The sequence below is a fragment of the Macrotis lagotis genome, chromosome 2, assembly GCF_037893015.1.
Source record: "Macrotis lagotis isolate mMagLag1 chromosome 2, bilby.v1.9.chrom.fasta, whole genome shotgun sequence".
Lineage (NCBI taxonomy): Eukaryota > Metazoa > Chordata > Mammalia > Peramelemorphia > Peramelidae > Macrotis > Macrotis lagotis.
The window spans coordinates 244,012,221-244,035,198 of record NC_133659.1 but is presented as its reverse complement, the minus strand read 5'-3'; the positions used below and the strand labels follow the sequence as shown (position 1 = coordinate 244,035,198).

General features: G+C 36.7%; 2 protein-coding genes across 3 annotated transcripts in view; both read left to right on the top strand.

The window, feature by feature from the left end:
- LOC141514624 (uncharacterized) overlaps positions 1 to 22,978 on the top strand; it is a 115,717-nt gene that overhangs the window by 49,026 nt on the left and 43,713 nt on the right. The window contains exon 4 of the mRNA XM_074225594.1: positions 10,769 to 11,234. Coding sequence (XP_074081695.1) covers positions 10,769 to 11,234 — 466 coding nt within the window. The remainder of the gene's footprint in view (positions 1 to 10,768; positions 11,235 to 22,978) is intronic.
- LOC141514622 (zinc finger and SCAN domain-containing protein 23-like) lies at positions 536 to 22,456 on the top strand. 2 transcript variants are annotated; one of them, XM_074225591.1, is made up of 4 exons: positions 538 to 1,155; positions 3,871 to 4,353; positions 5,149 to 5,287; positions 22,369 to 22,456. In XM_074225591.1, the coding sequence occupies exons 2-4, from the start codon at positions 3,946 to 3,948 to the stop codon at positions 22,383 to 22,385; spliced, it is 564 nt and encodes a 187-aa protein (XP_074081692.1). In that variant the 5' UTR covers positions 538 to 1,155; positions 3,871 to 3,945; the 3' UTR covers positions 22,386 to 22,456. The 2 variants fall into 2 exon arrangements, with proteins under 2 accessions (XP_074081693.1, XP_074081692.1); XM_074225592.1 differs by lacking the exons at positions 5,149 to 5,287; positions 22,369 to 22,456 and adding an exon at positions 10,358 to 10,508 and having other exon boundaries at positions 536 to 1,155.

Below are 22,978 nucleotides of genomic sequence, written 5' to 3'. Positions count from 1 at the left end.
ATAGTGTTCCATAACATACATATACCACAATTTCTTTAGCCATTCCCCAATTGGTGACATTTTCCCAGCAGTTTTTGCCAAATAATGAGGTTGTTTCCCCCAAAAGCTTAGACCTTTGGTTTTTATCAAAGATTTGGTTACTATAGCCATTTGCTAAAATGTATTGTGCACCTGTCTATTTCACTGAATCCATCAATCTATTTCTTAACCAGTATCAGATTGTGTTAATAATTACTACTTTATAATACAGTTTGAGATTTGGTACAGTTAAGCCACCTTCCTTCCCAGTTTTTTCCCTTGGTTCCCTTGAAATTCTTTACCTTTTGTTTTTCTAGATGGGGAGGAGGGAAAGAGAGAGAGAGAGAGACAGAGAGACAGAGACAGAGACAGAGAAAGAAAGAGAGAAAGGGAGAAAGAGAGAAAGAGAGAAAGAAAGAAAGAGAGAGAGAAAGAAAGAAAGAAAGAAAGAAAGAAAGAAAGAAAGAAAGAAAAGAAAAGAAAGAAAGAAAAAAAGAAAGAAAGCTGTGTTTTTAATTGTCCAGTTCCAGTTGGGTCCCCTACTTCTGCTCACAGAGGTTGCTTGTCTTTCATTCTTGAAGAGGACCATGATATCAGGGAAGTGATGCCTGACGTGCAAGCGAGATGGATTTCAGTGAGAGAGGGGCTGTGCAAGGGCACCAGCCTCACTTTCTCCTCTGGAGCCTTCTAGTGCCAACGGAAAGATTCATCAGGACGACTGAAAGTGACCTGGAGTGAGAAACTTTAACCATTTAAAACCAAGGCAAAGTAGAAAGAGCAAAGAGGAAGACGTTGAAGTGGTTGCCCTGGCTTTAAGTAGCAAAGAGCCTTGCCCTAGTCTCTACAACTCTTCCCTAGAACAGACTTGCAGCCTGCACATGCTCAGTCCTGTCATGAAGACAGAAGTAGAGATGTTTGCAGGGACTGGGGAGGGGAGTCAGAAGCTTGTACCACCTAAGGAGGTTGAGGCCGTCTCTAAACTCACAGTAGCAGAGACCTCTGAGTGACTGTTCTGGAAAACGTGGTGCAGACATTGCGCAAGCGCACTAGCTTTCAGAGCCTGCAGCCGCGCTGAGCGTCCCAGCCGTCCCAGCCTCGGCACCTCATCGGCTGCGCGGAGTCCGTAGAGCCTGTGCGGTGAGTCGGGTAGCGGGCCCGGTGGTCCAGCGGACCCGGTGGTCCAGCTTATTGGTCCCCATAGCGCATCCCGGCCCCCGCCTGCGGAAAGGCGGCCACTCTGGCCTGCAGGAAGCCCGGGGATGAGCCTCGGGTCCTTACTTTTGATGTACAGTGGGGGGGGGGGGGGGGGGGGGGGGGTGTGTTCTGCGGTCACCATGGTAATAGCATTTGCCCGTGACGTCTTTCCTCGAGCTGCGTTTGGACTGAGCAGGGACGAGGACAAGATGGAGGGGAGGGAGGGAGAGAAGCTCTGTAAGACCCTGCGCTCAACCCTATTGAGAGGTGGGCCCTTAGCTTCACAAAGGTGAGAAATGGTCTCCAGGCCAGGAAAGGAATTATCCCTCCATGACCCAACAGGTAGTCCTCCACCCCCACCTCCGTCTCTTTCATTGGTGGCAGATCAACTTTTTTATTTGAAAACCTCTGAGAAATGACTGCCATCAAATATGAAAACTGCCAATAGAATATAAGCATCTTCAGTGCTAAGTACAGCCCTTCATTATTTGGAGAAACAAAAAATTCAGGAAGGGTGATTGGGCAGCTCAGCAGCACATGCTCTGCTAAACCTGGACATTCAAAGAAAGGCAAAACACAGCCCCGGGGCCCTGGGAGCTCTCTAGGTCTTCGGGGGTAAGGGGAGACCGCGGGGAAACAGCTACGCACAATTAAGTTGTGTACAAGATAAATAAGAGTAACCAATCGAGAGAAGGCCCTAGAATTAAGAATCAGGGAAAGGCTTCTTGTGTAATAAATAGTAATAGCAAACCGGTGCTGGGTGCTTTTTAAAAAACAATCTCATTTGATTCTTAACAATCCTGCCAGGTAGGTGCTGCTGTTATCCCCATTTTATAGATGAGGAAACTGAGGCTAACAGGTTAAGTGGTTTACTCAAGATCACACAGTTATTGAGTGACTAAGGCATACTTGAACTCAGGTCTTCTTGACTCTAGGCCCAATGCATCTTGAGATTTTAGATGATTCTTGAACCCAAGAGGCAAGGATGAGATGGGAGAATTTTCCAGGCATGAGAGAAGAATCATCTTTTGAGAGAAATAGCAAGGAAACCAGTGTTACCGTTTCTAAGATCAAGGAGAGAAAGCCAAGGAGAGGCTTGCAAGGTGTAGGAATATTGAAAAGGTGAAGGCTGGGTGTGTGTGTTGGGGGGGCAGAGACAGGTTTTAAATGGCTTTTAATGCCAAGCCAAGGATTTTATATTTGATCCTGAAGGTAATAGGAAGCCACTGGAGTTTATCATAAAGGGAATGACATGCACTTTTGGGAAGCATACTATGACAGCTGAGTAGGGGGTTGGACTCAAGAGAGGAGAGACTATTGCAGGAAGATCAACAGACTATTGCAAAAAAAGATGTAAGATAATGAAACCTATGCCAGAATGGTGATAGTTTCACATTAGAGAATGGGGCATATATGAAAGATAATACAAATATATAATCAACAGACCCCTGAAACAGATTTGTTTTGGGAGATGAGAGAGGAATCAAGGATGACACATAGACTGTGAACCTGGATGATCAGGAGAATGGCGATACATTCAAGAGAGTCATATAAAGGTTGAGAAGAGTGGAGGGTTTGGGAAGAAAAATAATGAGGTCAGTTTTGAACATGTTTTATCTCTGGGACATTCAGTTTGATTTAATCTTTGTGATGAATGTGACCAATAGTTTCAAACTCAGAAAAAACCTATTTAACTGCAGGTCTTTTACTAGGATAGTAGAATATAGAAGAATGGCAGATAAAAACGATATCCTAAATCAACAGACTTATTAACTGAAATAAGGATCTTGGGAGAAGGCACATAGGAATGGCAAGAAACATAAACAAGAAGGCAAGTTTTAAATAACATCAAAGGATTTGTACATGAATGTCTAGATTGTAAGAGAAAGAGATAGACACTAGGCAAAGTAGCTGGCTTTGGGAGAAGGTTAAATTATATTTTGAGTATGTTTGATTTGAGAGGCATCTTGGCATAGTAGAAGGCAGGAATACCAGATTCCAAGTCATACCTCTGACAAGTACTGACTTTGTCACCCTGGACAAATAACAATCTCTTGTTACTCTAGGCAAATCCCTAAAATCTGTAAAGAAGGTGCCAAACTTCGTTGGTAAAGGGAGTTTACTCACCTGGTAGTTCTCTGTACTTGTGAAATCATAGATCTATATTGTTTAATCTTCATGGCATCAGGTTTCTTACCTGTCTTCCCTTTTCATGCTTTATAGTGAAAATCAGTGGGATCATTACAAATTATACCTCTGGTGGTTGGATAGGATTGATTGTTATGTCTTAGTCTGTTCAAGACTGAGTTACTCAGTTTGACAGACTTAGATAACAGATTATTTTAATCACTCATGAAAAGGATATTATTCATTTATAATGGGAAGGGAATGGGTACCTAGGGAGCCAGACTGAGCCCTGAGACCTGTAAAATAGTCTTGAAGCATAACATTTGTTTGCCCATAGAGCAGAATCATGGCAAAATATAGATATCGTGTGTTACTTACAAAGCTGCCTTTGGGGGGGGGGGGGTTGCCAGTCTATAGAAGACCTGAAGGAATCCTGACTAGATAAAAGAAAAGTGTTATACTGACATTTTCTAATTTAGTTGCTTACTTTTCTGAACACTGATGATCTTTTTTTATGCCTTTGGAGTATAGACTCTTAGAGATAATCTCTTCCCAACACTTAAAGCCCAGCCGGAGTGAGCCTTCTCCTGACCTGCTCAACCCAGAATGTCAGCAGAATATGGCAGGACCCCTTCTCTGCCAGAACAAGAGGGACTTTGGATAGTGAAGATGGAAGATCTGGAGGACCATACTTGGGAACAAGAATCCTCCTTACAAGGAAATAATCCCCCCTGTCAAGAGATCTTCCGTCAGCGTTTTAGACAGTTTGCCTACCACCATACCCCTGGGCCTCGGGAGGCCCTAAGTAGACTCCGGGAACTCTGTCATCAGTGGCTGAGGCCAGAGATGCACACAAAGGAACAAATCTTAGAGCTGTTGGTTCTGGAACAATTCCTGATCATCCTTCCAGAGGAACTCCAGACTTGGGTGCAGGAGCATCGTCCAGGGAGTGGAGAAGAGGCAGTGACTGTGCTGGAGGATTTGGAGAAAGAACTTGATGAACCAGGCCAGCAGGTAGGAAGGAAATTGATACAATCTGATGTCAGAAATGAAAAGACAAAAGAATAGATAATGAAACACACTTTACTCCTTTTGGAAGTTGGGACACTATTTGTATATGTTGTCAGATAATTGCTTTGTCTATCAATTTAACTTAACCAGTTTCCTTTGTTTTCTTGTTGAAGGGGAAGGAGCAAGTAATCACTGGAGAATGGTATAAGAAAAAAAGATATAAATTAAATTTTTTTTCAAAATAAAGGTAAAAAAGCAAAGCCTTGGAACATGGACCACAGCAAGAGGATAACTTCATGCCAGTGGGAAGAGAGTTATACATTTTAAGCCTATTATCTGACATAGCTAGGGAAGCTAAGTGGTACAGATAGCATACTGCCTTGAAGTCAGGAGGACCTGAGAAATCTGGCCTCAGATACTTACTAGCTGTGTGACCTTGGGCATGTCATTTAACCCTGTTTGTTCTCATCTGTAAAATAAATTGGAGAAGCAAATCACAAACTACTCTAGTATCTTTGCCAAGAAAAAAACAGAACAGAGTCATTAGGAATTAGATAAAACTGAAAGGACTAAACTACAAAAGACATAGCTAGCATTGTTAATGCTCATGTTTGTTTTGTTTCTAGTTTTTCTTCTGTCCTGTCTCCCCATCATTCTTGAGGAAAAAGTAATCTTGTTTCTTTCATCTATTCTCTGGCCTTTGGGTGAATATTTCCTGTTCTTCATTCTTAAGAGATTTTTAGCTTCACTTCCCATAATTAATCCAGCAAAAACCAAACAGAACCCCATTGTTTCCAGGTTCAGATCCATGGAAATGGGCAAGAAGTAGTCTGGAAGGAGATGCCACTTCTAAGAACATCAAAGGAATCATTGAATATGCAACCCATTGAAACCCATCTCAAATGTGAATCTAAGGAGTCTTATCACCTACAGAATGGTAAGGAGTGGCATTCTATTTGGGAAGAACAAAGAAGGCGAGGAGTATTATTAGAAGTTTTTGTCCAGAAGCTCTTTTTACTTCTTTCTTCTGTTTTGTCTCTAATTCTTTACCTGATAGCATCCTTCCTGATATTTAGAAAGATGTAGTCCCCTTTTGCTAGCAACTCTCAGATAACAGGCTGATTCCTGAGACTTTTGGGAGTGAATTGGATGAATTGTATCACTTTTTAAAAACTTGTTTTTCAGTGGCTTCCCATTTTTCTAAACAAGATTTATCTATATCTAATCTATTCATAACCCTTTTCTTCCCATCTCTTCTTCCATCCTATTTGTTTCTGTCTGTTTGCTTCCTGTCTACTCTTTTTTTTCCATCTTTAGGAGTGATAGCATTTATTCTTGGAGTATTAGACTAGGGAGGTCTTTTGGGAAAGAGGAGATTGAATAAGCCTGTATATCAGAAATATTTATGTAATGCCACTATAACTTATTTGGGTTGAAGACAAAGGGTTTTTTAAAAAACAAGGCTCACAAAATGATAGGTATCTATTACCCATTTAGTCCTTCAAGTTAGGTGAAAAAGGTGGGGAAAATTGCCTTTGGTAATAAGGTAATAAGATAATAAGGTAATAAGGATCTGGTAATAATAGAAGATTTTCACTAATGGGAAAAGTATGATCCAGTAAATTGTTTCTCAGGCAAATATGCAAGTGGATTTTGGAATTGTGTGGGGGCCACTATGCTTTCTGTGCAGAAAAATCAACTAGAGAAGGGATTGATTTAAATTTTACCATTAGGGAGAATTAAATTGAGGTATTAAAAGTAGATGTGAAACCTGGAGGGAAATGGCTTCTTAAATGATTACATACAAGGTCCCACAAAATTCTAAGAGAAAATAAAAATCATGAACTTTAAAAACAGATTGTAATAAGGACACTAATAGTAAAAATAAAATGAAAAGAATTTAAGAACTGGTAGCTGCTTTGAAAGCTATTCCTGAAGGACTGGGCAAACTTAACTCTTGTATAAGGCTAAATAGTTAATATTCAAATAACTTCGACTGAATATATTCATCAAAAAAAGATCTTCCCTCAAAGAGAGGAAAGCTATAAGGAAAGGAACTTAATGATAATGGGGTAAATGATAACAGTAGAAATTGTATAAGGCTAAATAGTTAATATTCAAATAACTTCGACTGAATATATTCATCAAAAAAAGATCTTCCCTCAAAGAGAGGAAAGCTATAAGGAAAGGAACTTAATGATAATGGGGTAAATGATAACAGTAGAAAGATAACTGAGGGGGTGGCTAGGTGGCATAGTGGATAGAGCACTGGTCCTGGAGTCAAGAGGACCTGAGTTCAAATTCGATCTCAGACACTTAATAATTACCTAGCTGTGTGGCCTTGGGCAAGCCACTTAACCCCATTGCCTTGCAAAAAACAAAACAAAACAAAACAAAACAAAACAAAACAAAACCTAAAAAAAAAAAGACAACTGAGATTAGTGGAAAGAATGCCTTGCTCAGAAGTCCAAAAAGAACTGAGTTCAAATCCTCCCTCTAACCATATCACTTCGTCTTTCTGAGCTAATGTTTCTTGATCTGTAATATGTAGCTAATTATACTTATAATAAATCTCATAGGGTTGTTGGAAGGATCAAATGAAATGATATATGTAAAATGCTTTGCAAACTTTAAAATACTATAGGAATATCAGTGACAATAATTATTAGAGGCTTTCTAGATGTGAACAGTTCTCTGAAATGTTCCTGATTCAATACAGGATGAAAATCCAAACTAAAATAATACCATCTTTGACATGATACAGCCAATGTACTTCCATTAGCCTTTTGCTTTTCCAGTATTGGGGATTTTTGCTGATCATTTTATATTTTCTTTTTCTGTCTTCCATGGGACTAAATAAATTTTTGGTAAACCACGACTTAGATGTGCAGTGCTGTCTGGCTTGTATGTTAATTGAACATTGTCTTGTCATCATTAATACTACAATGTTTTAATCGGCTGAACTGACAAACTACTAGTAGTACTAAAATAGGAAGAGAAACAGAGTAACTAGAAAACCTGAATTTATTTACATCAACAGGGACTGCTGGCATGAAGTCTAGGATATTTGACAAATTCTGCCATATTTCTAATCATCATTTTTTGTACTGTCGTGGAAGACAAGAGGATGATTTTCAAAATTCCTGAATTTTAATAATGAGAAATGCAAAGGTATTAAGTGCAAATTGTACAGAAATTTGCAGCTGCAAAAACCATAAGATATTTCATAGCAATGTATTACTGATAAAGAACACAACATCAGGCACTGGGATGGGAGGAGGTGGCTTTTAAGAATAGTAGGGGAATTAAATACTAACACAGCTAGCTTTAGTGTACAGTATTACAGCTGTAGTTGGGGTCTTGGAAGTAGGGGAAGAAGAGATGTCACTAATAACCAGTGAAATATAAGAAGATTTTATGGATGAGGTGACCTTGTTTCGGGAAGAACAAATTATGCTATATCAATTTAATTTATTGTTATCATAAAACTCATAGACAAGGAAGAATTGGTAAATGATATCTTGAATATTGGTTTTGGGTTTTTTTGGATTGAATATTATTTTCATAATATTTCAAGGTAGATAAACAAATAGGTGGAATACCCCACCAAACATTCCTGTATACCTATACATTGTGGTTCTTTAATGTTGAGAAGTCAAAAGTCATCAACATGTTCAACATGTTTCCAAATAATAACAAAGGTAGGGCTGTTCATACTTCAGAAAACTGGAATGAATTTTAAGATGATTTTTGACAGATAAAAAAAGCCATGACATATAATAAGAATAAGGTTCTGCGTGGGGCGGCTAGGTGGCGTAGTGTGGGGCGGCTAGGTGGCGTAGTGGATAAAGCACCGACCCTGGAGTCAGGAGTACCTGGGTTCAAATCCGTTCTCAGACACTTAATAATTACCTAGCTGTGTGGCCTTGGGTAAGCCACTTAACCCCATTTGCCTTGCAAAAAAAAAAAAAAAAAGAATAAGGTTCTGCATGTAGAGGGAAGAATGCCTAATAAAACACATACATGATAGAAAAAGAATTAACAAGCACAGAAGAAAAATCCTGCTGGGGGGGGGGTGGGAGGAGAATGGTGGGGGGAGTTATAATTGCCTACAAAATGAGTAAGTTAGCAGCATAGCACCACTGGGGTAAAAAGGCCATCCTGACACTGAAATATTAAAAGCAGAAAGTCATTTATAATTTGGTATTTAATTCTCTACTTGGCTCGGTCAGCCCCTTAATAAGGATCATTGAATCTAGTTTTCACGTACTTTACAAAGATATGGAGAAACTAGAGTAAGCTCAGAAAAGACTGACTGAAATTATTATCAGGATAGAAAATAAATCTGTGAGAAAGTCCAAAGGAACTGATCTAGAATACAAAAGGATAGATAAGGCATGGCAGGATATTAAAATTGATGAAGAATTTTATGAGAAAAATGCAAATCTACTTTGCCCTCTTTGAGGATGTTCAATTTATAGAATTTTTAGTTGGATCAAAAATATCTTTCTTATCCTTTAAAGGGAGCTGTTTGTGGACTCTTGATCCCTGGATAACTCAACAAACATTTCAAAATGATTTCAGTATTAATTTACTTTAAGGCAAAAGATTGAATTAAAAGATCTCTCACCACCTTTTCCCATCTTGTCTATGACCACACTTCTACCCCAGTCTAGTTCTGTTTTTGTTATCTAACAGGCAATCACTAAATGTTATACAGAAGAGCTTAAAACTTCTTATATATAAAGACACTGAACCTTTCTTAATGCTAACTTGAGTTACGCAACAGAGAAGAGTCAGAATAGAACAGTCCTCTGACCAATGATAGTGGGCAACTTTGATGTTTGGAACGGGGAGCTCTTTTCAATGACTTCCAGGTTTGCAGAGGTAGCTTTGAAGGTTGTCTAACTTCCTATATACAACCCCTTGAGAACTGTTTTTAAGCATCTTTTCCAACTTGCTGGATTTGAGGTGAAACATTAGGATTTATTTGATTTGCAGTTAATTCTCTTATTATTAATGATTAGGAAAATTCTTCCATATGGTTGTTAATAGTTCACAGTTCTTTTAAGAATTACATGTTCATATCATTTGACTATTTTTCTTTTGGGAGGTATTTGTTGTTATATACATACATACATATATGTGTGTGTGTGTGTGTGTGTGTGTATATGTATGTATGGTTTATATATCCTGGATATCAGAGAAATTTGATTTTAAAAAAAGCCCCCCCCATTCACTACCTTCTTTCTTATCCTTATAGACATTAATTTTGTTTGTATGGAAATTTTTCAGTTTCATATAATCATTTTCTTTTCTTTTCCATAGTTCTGTTTTTTTGATTGGTTAAGAATATGTTTCCTATGTATACTTGGGAAAGGTATATGATCTGTTTTTCTCCTGGTTTTTTTATGGTATGATCACAAATATTAATGTTACATATCTGTTCAGAATCCACTGTGAAATTATTGTCTAAGCCTAATTGTTGTCACATTATTTTCCAGTTTTTCTAGCAAGTTCTATGAAATAGTGAGTTGTTTTCTAAATATTTTGTTTTTGGGTTTATTGATCACTAGATCACTGAGTCATAGTTTCTGATTTTCTCTTCTCTAGTCTATTGTAGTGATTTACCTATTTTTTAAACAGTATTAGATGGTTTTGGTGACTGTTGCTCATAATAGTTTAAGTTCTGAAAGTGTTATTTTTATTCCTACCTCTTTTCATTATTCCCAGAAGGTATTAATCTCAAAATGAGATTATACGGGGCGGCTAGGTGGTATAGTGGTTAAAGCACCAACCCTGGAGTCAGGAGTACCTGGGTTCAAATCTGGTCTCAAACACTTAATAATTACCTAGCTGTGTGGCCTTGGGCAAGCCACTTAACCCCATTTGTCTTGCAAAAAAAACCTAAAAAAAAAATGAGATTACACTGTTCGAGAACAGAGAATTTTTTTAATTTAAATACAAGAAACAAATGACATCTATTATGTTCTATTTATTATTTCAGGTAATCAGAGTAAGACTAAAAATAAATGGCCAGCTCAAAAACAGAAAATATTTGAAGTAGAATCACTGAGGGTAACATCAGAAACATCCCAAGGAGGCATAACCCAGGGACTTGATTTTGAAAAAGACCATGAATGTGAAAGCACCTTAGAAAAGCATCATAGAAATCCTGTAGGGGAAAGACTCAATGGTTCCGATTTTCAGGAGCAAGATTTCATGCAAGTGACAGTTACTCACAGCATTATCCCCCCATTTAAGAAAGATTTTGAGCAAAAAGAGTGTGAAAGAAGCTATGATTTTGACTCAACCCTAGTTATACATCAAAGGGAAAGACTTCATAGATGTGATGCATGTAACCAAACCTTCAAACAAAATTCAGCCCTTATTCAACACCAGAGAATTCACAATGGAAAAAAATCCTATGAATGTCACGAGTGTGGAAAAGCCTTCAGGTGGAGCTCACATCTTGTTCAACACCAGAGGATTCATACTGGAGAGAAACCTTATGGATGTAATGAATGTGGTAAAGCCTTCAGGGGGAGCTCAGATCTTATTCAGCATCGGAGGATTCACACTGGAGAGAAACCTTATGAATGTAATGAATGTGGAAAGGCTTTCAGTCAGAGTTCAAAGCTTATTAGACATCAGAGAATTCATAGTGGAGAGAAACCATATGAATGTAATGAATGTGGGAAATCTTTCAGTCAAATCTCAGTGCTTATTAGGCACCAAAGAATACATACAGGAGAAAATCCCTATGAATGCAATGAATGTGGGAAAGCATTCAATCAGAGCTCAGCCCTTACTCAGCACCAGAGAATTCACACTGGAGAGAAACCCTACGAATGTAATGAATGTAAAAAGACTTTTAGGCATAGGTCAGGCCTTATTCAACACCAGAGAATTCATACCAGAAAATAACCTTTTGAATGTAACACATATAAGAATTTTTGGTGACAGATTAATACTTTGGTTAATTCCAAAGGAAGTATGCTGAGTCTAAACTTAAAAATGAACTTTTTGCTTGTATCTCCATGTCTGTGTACAAGAAAAAAATTAATACTATTATTGATTTAAATTTAATATATTAGCATTTCTATTTACAGAAATGTTCAAACTGATAACGTTCCCCTGAACATGCTCTCAGACATGTCTCTTACTCAAGACAATTTGAGAGATGATGTATAGGAATCTTGAACAAGGAGGATATCGCAATATATTCAAATATAATTCTTGTTTAAAAACAAATCATTTACACTTTTACAGGAACTACTAAAATCCTAAGTACTGAATTGATCTCTTTATGGATCAATATTTTAATCCTTTCTGAATGAAGAAGACGGCATTTCCCCGGGTTGGTCAGTCAGTCACTTTCAGGAGATGGGGGAAAGCAATAAACTAAACTAGACAAGAGGAACTTTTGTCCCAAATTGGGTTTCTGCTCTTATCTAGTTTCCTTAAGAAAGGCCTTTTTTGTTTTTGTTCTTGACCTAACCCACCTTCCGAGTGGGACAAGTCTGGAAAGAGTTTTTAGGTTAGAGAAGTATTAATGTTTTTAGAGAAACTGAAAGGGAAGTTTTTAATATGCTTCATTATCTAAATATTAATACTGTTCTCCAAAAACAGTTTTAACATCCTATATTCAAGTATGGTTCTTGGAGAGAAATATCAAAACTAGCAGTGTCCCCTCAATGCCTTCAGACATCTTTTTAACAAAAAAAAAAGTTGGGGGCAACTAGGTGGTGCAGGAGATAGAGCACCAGCCCTGAAGTCAGTTCAAATCTGGCCTCAGACATGTAAAAAAATTATCTACCTGTGTGACTGTAGCCAAGTCACTTAACCCCATTGCCTTGTAAAACCCCCCAAAACCAAAAAACGTTTTGAAATCATGTTATAGCATGATAAAACACAGTTTTGCCTTTATAGTGTTTGATCTAATAAAACAATAGTCACTTAGACAATATTTCTCCTAAAATTTCTCATCCCTTTTGATCATTCAAGAGTTCTTCTCTCATCTAATAAGAGAGGATTTGATGTAATTAAAAGGACTTCTTCCATCTTATTAATACCCAAATATCTTTAGAAAAAATTGTTTTCATCTTTAATTTCATTGTTCCCTTAATCTGTTGCCCAGGACCTTAATTTTTTTGCACTTTCCTAGAAATTTTGGTGGAGGGCATTATTTTTTGAGAAGTTTTAAGTGGTATAAACTTCCCTTCTAATTTAAACTGGAAAGAACTTTAAACAAAAGAAATAATATTTCAATTAAATCAAGAAAAAAGTTTTTAATATACGTCTTCAATAACTTTATTTGTAGTAAGTATTCCATTGCTTTATGTGAATGTTGGTCCATAGATGTTAAGATATTTGTCTAAGTGTTAGACTAAGAGAACTATCCATAGACCAGAACTGTGTTTCTGACTGTAGCACAAGTGATACTTCCTGTAGAAAGAATGGAGATTTCTTCTATGACATTGAATTCATAGATTAGACATCCTTCATGATCCCCTGTGAGGTTATAAGGTGAGAACCATAGTGATAGAGATTTCCTTTAAAGGAACCAAAACAGAACTTATGAGGGTGGAAGCCACTTTCCCATAAAAGGTTTAGAGAAATATTCTAACCTGCTCTCTGATTTCTTCATGATAATAACCTTGCTTTTCTTTTCATTCTTTAAGGACAGTGAAATGCAAACTCTATAGAGGGAGTTGAGCATACCAAGAGATAATTCCAGTCCCTGTATTATCCTCAATCTTTTCTTTGTTTCATCTTTCCTCCTTTTTTTCCCCAAGGGATTTTTTTGTGTGTGTGTGAAGAATGACTATGAGTAACAGAAGCTTCAAATCCCCTAGCGACAGAGTAGCAGGAAGTCTCATCATTTTTTTGATGTTCAGTTTCCAATTCTTTATGATGCTATTTGGGATTTTCTTTGTGAAGATACTAGAATGGTATTCCTTCTCTACTTCATTTTACAGATAAGGAAACCGAGGCATGGTTAAGTAATTTTCCCAGACTTCATATAGCTAGTAAGTGTCTGAGGCCAGATTTGAACTCCAAAGAGATCTACATAGGTCTGTCTCATAAATTTTATAGGTCTGATATACTGTTCATCTGGTATACAGATCCATACTAGAGTCAATCAAATTATAATCACTGAGGCACCATCCTCAATGAGACATGAATAGGTGAACAAATACCGTCTCAGGAAATGCCCTTAAGTCTATCAAAGAGGTAGAAATGGATATATCTACATTCTTCCTAGCTGAAAATTACAAAGGCTTACCTTCACTAGTAATATGATTTGAGGAATGTTTGTGATTCATCAAATGGACCAAGTTTTCCTTAGCAACATTCAAGTACTCATGTGTAGGACACAAGATGAGAAGCTGAATGGCAGAGCAGAAAGGAATCCTAAACTGGAAGTTAGGAGACCTCAATTTTGCCACTAAACTCATGATCTTGATTAAGTCATGAGGAAATGGATAAAATTTAGAAATAGGGAGAGTGGAGAGCATAACTAAGGGAAAAAAAAGATAATAAATGTGCCTTGTCAATCTCCAGGATAGCTCTTCCTTTCAAATCTACAAATTCCTAGGATTAAGAAATAAAAATTTGCTTCTTGAAGTGGATCTTTTTGCTCCTGTTCATGGTGCTAGATGGGTGCAATGGATTGCTCTTAGCAAGAACAATTTATGTTGGGATGGTGCCAACATAACTAGACTTCTTAAAAGCCAGTTTAAAATGGTTTTAAAAAAGGTGTGTGAGATGAGAAGGTCAAGAAAACTGAATGGAGAGAGCTTTTTCTAAGAAAGACAGAGGATGATAACTTAGGAGATGATAGAAAAAAGTGAAATTATTTTCAAAATTGCCTTTTTCCCAGTCCTCATCCTTCTTTATTGCTTTACAAATTTGATGGTTACTTATGCTCTTCTTTCTGAATATTCACACCTGCATGGTTTTTCTGACAGTCTTCTGTCAGGCTTTACTTCTGAACTTCCAGTCTGATCCTTCTCAGTTTCCTATGCCTGAGTATGCCCCAAAAGTTCATTCTTAACATTTTTCTTTCTATACCTTCTCTTGATGGTTCTATGGATTCAGCTATCATTGATCTATATAGATAATACAATCCTGATCACTCTCTTGAGTTTTATTCCTCTCCACCTGGATATTCCATAGGCATTTCAAATTTAATATATCCATCTTTTTTTTCTAAAACCATCCCACTTCCTAACTTAAGTATTTTTGTCAAAGGCACACCATTCTTCTAGTCACTCATTTTCACAATCTAGGAGTCACCCTCAATTTTCTCCCTCAGTACTCAGATCCAATCAATCTGACTCTTCTACCTCCTCAACATCATTCTTATCAACATTATACTAGGGGGCAACTAGGTGGTGCAGTGGATAGAGCACCGGCCCTGGAGTGAGGAGGACCTGAGTTCAAATATGGCCTCAGACACTTAATAATTACTTAGCTGTCTGACCTTGGGCAAGGCATTTAACTCCATTGCCATACAAAAACAACAACAATAAAAAAGTATAACTACTCTAGTCCAGTCAGTTAGTCAGAAGTCTCCAAACATTTATTATATGCCTACTATGTGCTAGGCTATCTCTTCACTTACCAACTGATCTGTTAAAATAAATTTCTAATTATGTTCTGAATCCAGTTTCTCTTCTTTCAATCCAACCATCACATAGCTTCCAAAATGATATTCTTAATATGCAAGTCTATCCATGCAACTCTTCAAGAAGTTTCAGTGTCTTTAAATATAAAATCTTTGGTTTGGAGTTTAAAACCCTTCACGTGATCTAGTCCCAGTCTGTCTTTTTCAGAATGATGATACATCACCTCATGCACTGTTCTCCAACCAAATTGTCCTTAAACAGTAATACTACATATGGTGTTTCATCTCTCTTTGTCTAAGCTGTCTGCCATGCCTGGAATATTTTCTCAGCTCCATCTCTTAGAACCTTAAGATTCCTTCAGAGCTCATCTTACTTGTGGTTAGTTTCCCCAGATAAAAGTGTATTTCTTTTGTGTATAGCACCGCCTTGTACCCTCAGATTGTATACACCCTAGGTTCATTGTATTTACTTTTACCACATTCCTAAAACTGAGTCCCATACCACCTTGTAACAAATCATAGAAATGATAATGAGACATCATATCAAAATTTATGGGTTGCATAGAAAGCAACTTTTAGGGGAAATTCTTTATCTCTAAATGCTTATATGAATAAAATAAAGAGGAGATCAATGAATTAGGAATGCAACTAAAAAATCTTAAAAAATATTAAAGATCCCTCATTAAATACCAAATTAGAAATTCTGAAAATCAAAGGAAAGATTAATAAACATTTGGTTAATCTGATAATAAAAAAGAAAACCAAATTACCATTATCAAAAATGAAAAGGGTGAACTCACCACCAATGAGGTGAAAAAGAGATAATTTGGAGCTATTTTGCCCAACTATATGCCAATGAATTTGATAACCTGAGTAAAATGGATGAATATTTACAAATATACAAATGGTGTGGATTAACATCAAAGGAAATAAAATACTTAAATATCCCATTTCAGAAAAAGAAATTGAAGAAACCATCAGTAAACTTCCTAAGAAAAAGTCTCCAGATGCAGATGGATTTGGAACATTTAAAGAACAATTAATTCCAATTCTACATAAACTTTTAAAAAAAATTGGAGGAGTTCTGTCAAATTCCTTTTATGATACCAATATGGTGCTGATACCCAAACCAGGAAGAACCAAAACAGTCATAGAAGATTATAGACCAATCTCCCTAATGAACATTGATGCAAAAATCTTAAATAAAATTTTAGCCAAGAGATTTCAGCAAGTTAGGATAATACACCATGATCACTTAAGATTTATAGGGCAGGAATGGTTCAATATTAGAAAAACATTCAATATAATTGAACATTATCAATAAAAAAGCCATCATAAATCATGATTATCTCAGTAGATGCTGAAAAAGCCTTTGACAAAATACATCACCCATTCCTATTAAAAATATTAGAAAGAACAGAAATAAATGGAGTTTTCCTTAAAAAATCATAAGCAGTATCTATCTTAAAACCATCAACAAATACATGTAATGTGGATAAATTAGAAATACTTCCAATAAGATCAGGGGTGAAACAAGAATGCCCATTATCACCATTACTATATAATATAGTATTAGAAATGTTAGCTTTGGCAATAAGAGAATAAAAAGAAATTGAAGGGATTAGAATTGGCAATGAGTAAGGAAAACTTATACTCTTTGCAGATGATATGATGGTATACTTAAAAGAACCTGAGAAAATCATCTAAAAAAACCACTTGAAATAATTAATAAATTCAGAAAATTAGAAGGATATAAAATAAACCCACATAAATCATCATTTCTATATATGAACAACAAAATCCAAGGGCAAGAGATAGAAAGAATTCCATTTAAAGTAACTGCAGATAATATTAAATGCTGGGATTTTATCTCCCAAGACAAACTCAGAAATTGTATGAACACAATTACAAAGCACTTTTCACACAAAGATCTAAACAATTGGAAAAATGTCAATTGTTCAAGGTTAGGTCAAGCTAATATAATAAAAAGGACAATTCTACACAAATTATTTATTCAGTGCCATACCAATTAAACTACCAAATGACTATTTTACAAGCTAGGGGAAAAAAATAGTAATAAAATTCATCTGGAGCAACAAAAGGTCAAGAATATCAAGGGAACTGATGAAAAAGAAAAGGAGCCTTGCTCTACCAGATTTAAAAATATACAATAATTAGTGGCAGTCATCAAAACTGCCTGGTCAAGAAATAGAGTAATGGACCAGTGGATTAAGATTCAAAAGAAATAATAGTAAATGAATATTCACTATCTGACAAAAATTCTTGGGAAAACTGGAAAACAGTGTGGCAAAAACTAGTCAAAGACCAACATCTCACACCCTATACCAAAATAAGGTCAAAAATGGGAATAGGATGTAGAGATAAAGGGCAATATCATAGAATAATTAATAGACCTGTTGGATCAATGGAAAGGGGAGAAACTTATGACCAAACAAGAAATATAGTACATTATAAATTACAAAATGGATGATTTTTACTATTAAATTTAAAAGTTTCTCACTGAGAAAACTAATGCTGCCAAGATCAGAAGGAAAACAAAAAGCTGGAAAATAATTTTCACAGCTAGAGATTCTGATAAAGGTCTCATTTCTAAAATATATAGAGAATTGAATCAAATTTATACTTACAAGTCATTCCCCAATTGATAAATGACCAAAGGATGTGAACAGTTAGTTTTCAAACAAAGAAGTTAAAGCTATATATAATCATATGAAAAAATGCTGATTAGAGAATTGCAAAGGAAAACAATCAATGTTGGAGAGGTTGTGGGTAGAATAGGACACAAATGCATTGTTGGTGGAGGTGTGAACTAATTCAACCATTCTGAAGAGCAATATGGAACTATGTCCAAAGAGTAATAAAACTGATCATACCCACTTGTTCAAAAATATTCGTAGCAGCCCTTTTTGTTTTGACAAAGAGTTGGAAATCAAGGGGATGCTCATCAATTGAGGAATGACTGAACAAGTTACAGTATATAAATGTTATGGAGTACTATTGTTCCATAAGAAACTGAATGGTCAGACTCTAGAGAAGCATGGAATGAATTACAGGAACTGATGCTGAGCATGGGGAGCAGAATCAAGAGAACACTGTACTCATTAATAACAACACTGTGAGTTGATCAACCTTGATAGATGCAGTTCCTCATAGCAGCTGAGAGAGCTAGGACAATCCTGGGAGACCTGTTATAAACGATGTTATCCAAATTTAGAGGAAGAAAAACAAAATAAAACAAAACAAAAAACCCCTACAGAATCCGAATGAACATTACATTCACTTTTTAAAAATTTCTCTGATGTTTTTCCTTTCTACCTCGTGGTTTTCTTTCTTTTCCCTTAGTCCTAGTTCCTCATACAGAAAATTATTAATCTGTAAACATGACAAACATACATGTATATGTAAAATGTTCCCTAGATTCTTTGCTGCTCAGAGGAGGGGGATGGTAAGGAAGGGTAGAAGGAAATTATGTAACTTATTAATATGCATATGTATGGGGATGAATGTTGAAAAACTTTCATAATATATAATTGGAAAAATAAAATATCAATTGGGGAAAAAAAACTTCTTTTAAGTTGTTTTTTCTCTCATGACCTTTTTTCTCCCTTAGTTCTAATTCTTCTTTCACAATATTCCTAATATGGAAATATATTAAACACAATTGTACATGTATAACCTATATTAGATTGTTTGCTATCATGGGGAGGGGAAGGAAAGAGAGGGTGGTAGAAAAATGAGGAACTCAAAATCCTGCAAAAGGATGAATATTGAAAAGTATCTTTGAATGTAGTTGAAAACTATCTTTAAATGTAATTGGAAAAAATAAAGGGAGAGAATTTTAAAATACAAAAAAAATTTCATTGAACAACACCAAAATTAATGTAGTCAACAAGTTTCTATGCCTACCAAAAGGACTGAAAGACAGGCTCATAAAAATGCAATTGCCACTTCGAAGAAAGCACCATTCCACCAACATCAGTGTTTATATTCCCACCATGATAAACCCATGAAGTCAAAGAAAAATTTTATGAAACCCTCATCATCAATATGCTGAAAAAGAACAAGCTTATAATTCTGGGTGACTTTACAAAGTGAGAGGAAAAAAAGTGTGCTTCAGTCTGTATTCAGATGCCATCAACTCTGTCTTTGGGATGGATCACATTCTTTATCATATAAATCCATCAGAGAAGTTGATTTGAAATTATTTTTCTCATCCTATTTCTCCTCACCCCCATTTATTCTAGTCTCTCTCTCTCTCTCTCTCTCTCTCTCTCTCTCTCTCTCTCTCTCTCTCTCTCTCTCTCTCTCTCTTTCTCTCCCTCCCTCCCTCCCTCCTCCTTTCACCCTTTCTATCCTCAAAAGTGTCTTGTAAGTGATCACCTTCTTCCATGAACTTCTCTCTCTTCGGTTACCTACATTGCCTCACCTCTCCTCTCTCATCCCTTTCCTTTTTTCCTCAAGGGTAAGACAGATTTCTATACCCTTTTGAATGTGTATGTTACTTCCCTCTCACCTTTCCCCTCCTTCCACTCCATTGCAAAAGCTTTTTCTTGCCTCTTTTATGTGAAATATCTTAGCCATTCTACCTCTTCTTTTTCTTTCCCCAGTATATTTTTTTCTCGCCCATTAACTCATCTTTTTATTATACCTTCGTATTCACTTCCCTCCTATATATGCTGCTGCTAACTGCCCTAATAAATGAGAAGGTTCATATGAATTATGAGTGTTATCTTTTCTTGCAAGAATACAAGCAGTTCAACATCATTAAATCCCTCATCATTTGTCCTTTCTGTCCATACACTCTATGCTTCACCTGAGTCCTACACTTGAAGATCAAACTTTCTGTTCAGCTCTTTCAACAGGAAAGTTTGAAAATCCCCCTATTTCATTGAATATCCATCTTTTCCCCCGAAAGAGTATGTTCAGTTTTGTTGGATGATTGATACTTGGTTGAAATTCAAACTCTTTTGCCTTCCAGAATCATATTCCAAGTTCTACAAACCCTTCATGGTGACACTGCTAAATCCTGTTTGTAGCTTCATGCTATCTGAATTGTTTCTTTCTACCTGCTTGTAATATTTTCATCTTGATTTGGGAGTTGTGGAATTTGGCTATAATATTCCTGGGAATTATTTTTTGGAGTGATTGGTGGATCCCTTCAATTTCTATTTTCACTCTGCTTCTAAAATATCAGGGCAATCTTCCTGGAGAATTTCTTGGAAAGTCCCCTATAAATCCTATGTGATCATGGTGCATTATCCTATATTTATTTATATTTTAGGCTCTTTTCCGGGTCATGACTTTCAGGTAGCTCAGTAATTTTTAAATTATCTCCCTTGGATCTATTTTCTAGGTTTGTTGTTTTTCCAATGGGATATTTTAAGTTTTCTTCTAGTTTTTCATTTAGTTTTGTTTTATTTGTTTATTGTTTCTTTATTTCTCACAAAGTCATCAGTTTCCCTTAGTTCCTTTATATTTAAAGTAATTATTATCTTCAGAGAGCTTTTGTATCTCCATTTCCATCTGGCCAATTCTGCTTTTTAAGGTATTCTTATCCTCATTGACCTTTTGAACTACTTTTTCCACTTGACCTAAACTGAATTTTTTTTTTAGATTTTTGCAAGGCAGTGGGGTTAAATGGCTTGTCCAAGGCCACACAGGTAGTTAAATTATTAAGCGTCTGAGACTGGATTTGAACTCAGATACTCCTGACTCCAGGGCTGGTGCTCTATCCACTGTGCCACCTTGCTACCCCCTAAACTGATTTTTAAGATGTTACTTTCTTCAGTATCTTTTGGAATCTTCTTCACCAAGCTGCTGACTTGATTTTCATGATTTTCCCACATCACTCTTATTTTTCTTCCCAATTTTTCCTCAATCTCCTTTACTTGATTTTCATAATCTTTTTCAACCTCTTCTATAGTCTTTGACCAATTCATATTTTTCTTGGAGGCTTTGGATAGAGAAGTTTTGTCTTTGTCATCTTCTGAGTGTGTATTTTGATTTTCCATGGGACCAAAGCAATTGTCTAAGGTCAGATTCTTTTTCTTCTGTTGTTTGCTCATTTCCCCAGCCTATGACTTGATTTTAACTCTTTATTAAGGTTCTTCCAGAGTGGAGGACACACTTTCTCAAGATTTTGAGGGTTTTTGCACCTGTTTTCAGGGACACCTACCCCACCCCAATTCCTTCAAGGTCTTATGAGAGGCTTTGCCTGTGATCTGGCCTGTGGTAGACCACAAGCACCCCCCTCTGACCTTGGAATTGTGAGGAGGGTCCTTGCTCCAATATGGCAGTATAAGTTCCCAGATTGCAACATGGATCTGAGTTGGTTGGTCCTTCATTTTCAAAGAAGACCAAAATGATATTACTGTGTTTGAGATAAATTACACATCTGTGTCCAACTGTGGCAAATAAGACCAATACAAACTCAGAATGCTCTACCACAGTTTGAACACAAATAGTTCATGAGAATACCTGGGTGGGTACTATAAACTTATGAATGTCACGTTTCCTTTGAGCTGCTTCAATTCTGCCTTCCTCATAGAGTGCAGCCCCCTCTCTGATGAGGGCCAAGGAGGGGCTTTGCTTCCTTGCAACCACAAAAACTAGCACTCCTTTCCACCCTAGAACTGCAAACTGTAGATGAGTACTGAGCAATGATTGGTTGGTAGATTCTTGTCCTTCATTACTGAAGAAGACCAAAATGATATTACTGTGTATAAGACAAATTACAGTGCGCCTGACTGTAGCTGATCAGATAAACTCAGAATGCTCTACTACAAGTTGGGCACACTAAACTTATGAACATCACATTTCCTTTGAGACGCTTCAACTCTGTCTTCCTCATGGACTTCAGCACCCTCATTGATTGAAGGCATGCCATGTTGGTCAGTCCTGTGCCAGTGTCTCCCAAGCTGTACAATCAATTCTAAAATTCTTCAATGAGATCTTCAGGGTGTCTCTGTATTGCTTCTTCTGACCCCATTGTTAGTGCTTGCCATAACAATGAATGAATTCTCCACAAAATGAGTGAATTCTTTATAAAATAGGTTTTTTTTGGCACACATACATCTGGCATTCTAACAACATGTCCAGTCCATCATAGATGCATTTTTTTGTAGTAATGTTGGAATGCTAGCCAGTTTATCTCAAGAAAGGACCTCAGTGTCTGGTTTCTTCTGCCAGGTAATTTTTAGAATCTTCCTAAGACAATTTAAATGGAAGTGATTCAGTTTCCTCACATGGTGCTGGTAGATGGTCCAGGTTTCATAAGCATATAGCAACAATGCAGCACAATAGCTCTGTAGACTTTCAATTTGGTGGTCAATCTAATACCTCTTCTCTCCAATACTTTCTTTCAGAGCCTCCCAAATACTGAACTAGCTCTGCCAATGTGTGTGTCAGCCTCATTATCAATGTGTACCTCCTTGGAAAGAACACTGTCAAAGTAAGTGAACTTGAACACAGTACTCAAAATTTCTCCATTTGCTGTAATAGATGGTTCCACATATATGGATGGTGTGGTGCTGGTTGATGGAGCACTTGTGTTTTCTTGGTGTTAATTGTTAGACCAAAATTAGCACAAGCAGCAGAGAATTGATCCATATTTTGTTGCATCTTGGCTTCAGATATTGCAATTATAGCTATCTGTAAATAAGCATGCACCAACACTCCCTCCACTTGGTCTTGTTGAAGAATTTGCCAACAGTCCAGTAGCTGATCTTGAGGCTATGTTCATCCTCATTGAAGGCATTTGATAACATAACTGAAAACATCATGCTAAAAAGTATGGGAGCAAGGACACATCCTTGTTTTATTCCAGTGGTGACTGGGAAATCTTGAGAGCATCAGCCACTATCCAGAACCCAGGTATGCATGCTGTCATGAAATTGATATACAATACTGATGAACAACCAAATTTTCACATAATTTTCCATAAATCCTTATGACTGACAGTATCAAAGGCCTTGG

What these genes read in the sequence shown, in the direction of transcription:
- LOC141514622 (XM_074225591.1), top strand. Translation starts at nt 3,946, where the DNA reads ATGTCAGCAGAATATGGCAGGACCCCTTCTCTGCCAGAACAAGAGGGA. An exon ending in TTGATGAACCAGGCCAGCAG is followed by an intron (nt 4,354 to 5,148) that starts GTAGGAAGGAAA and finishes CATTGTTTCCAG; the next exon opens with GTTCAGATCCATGGAAATGG.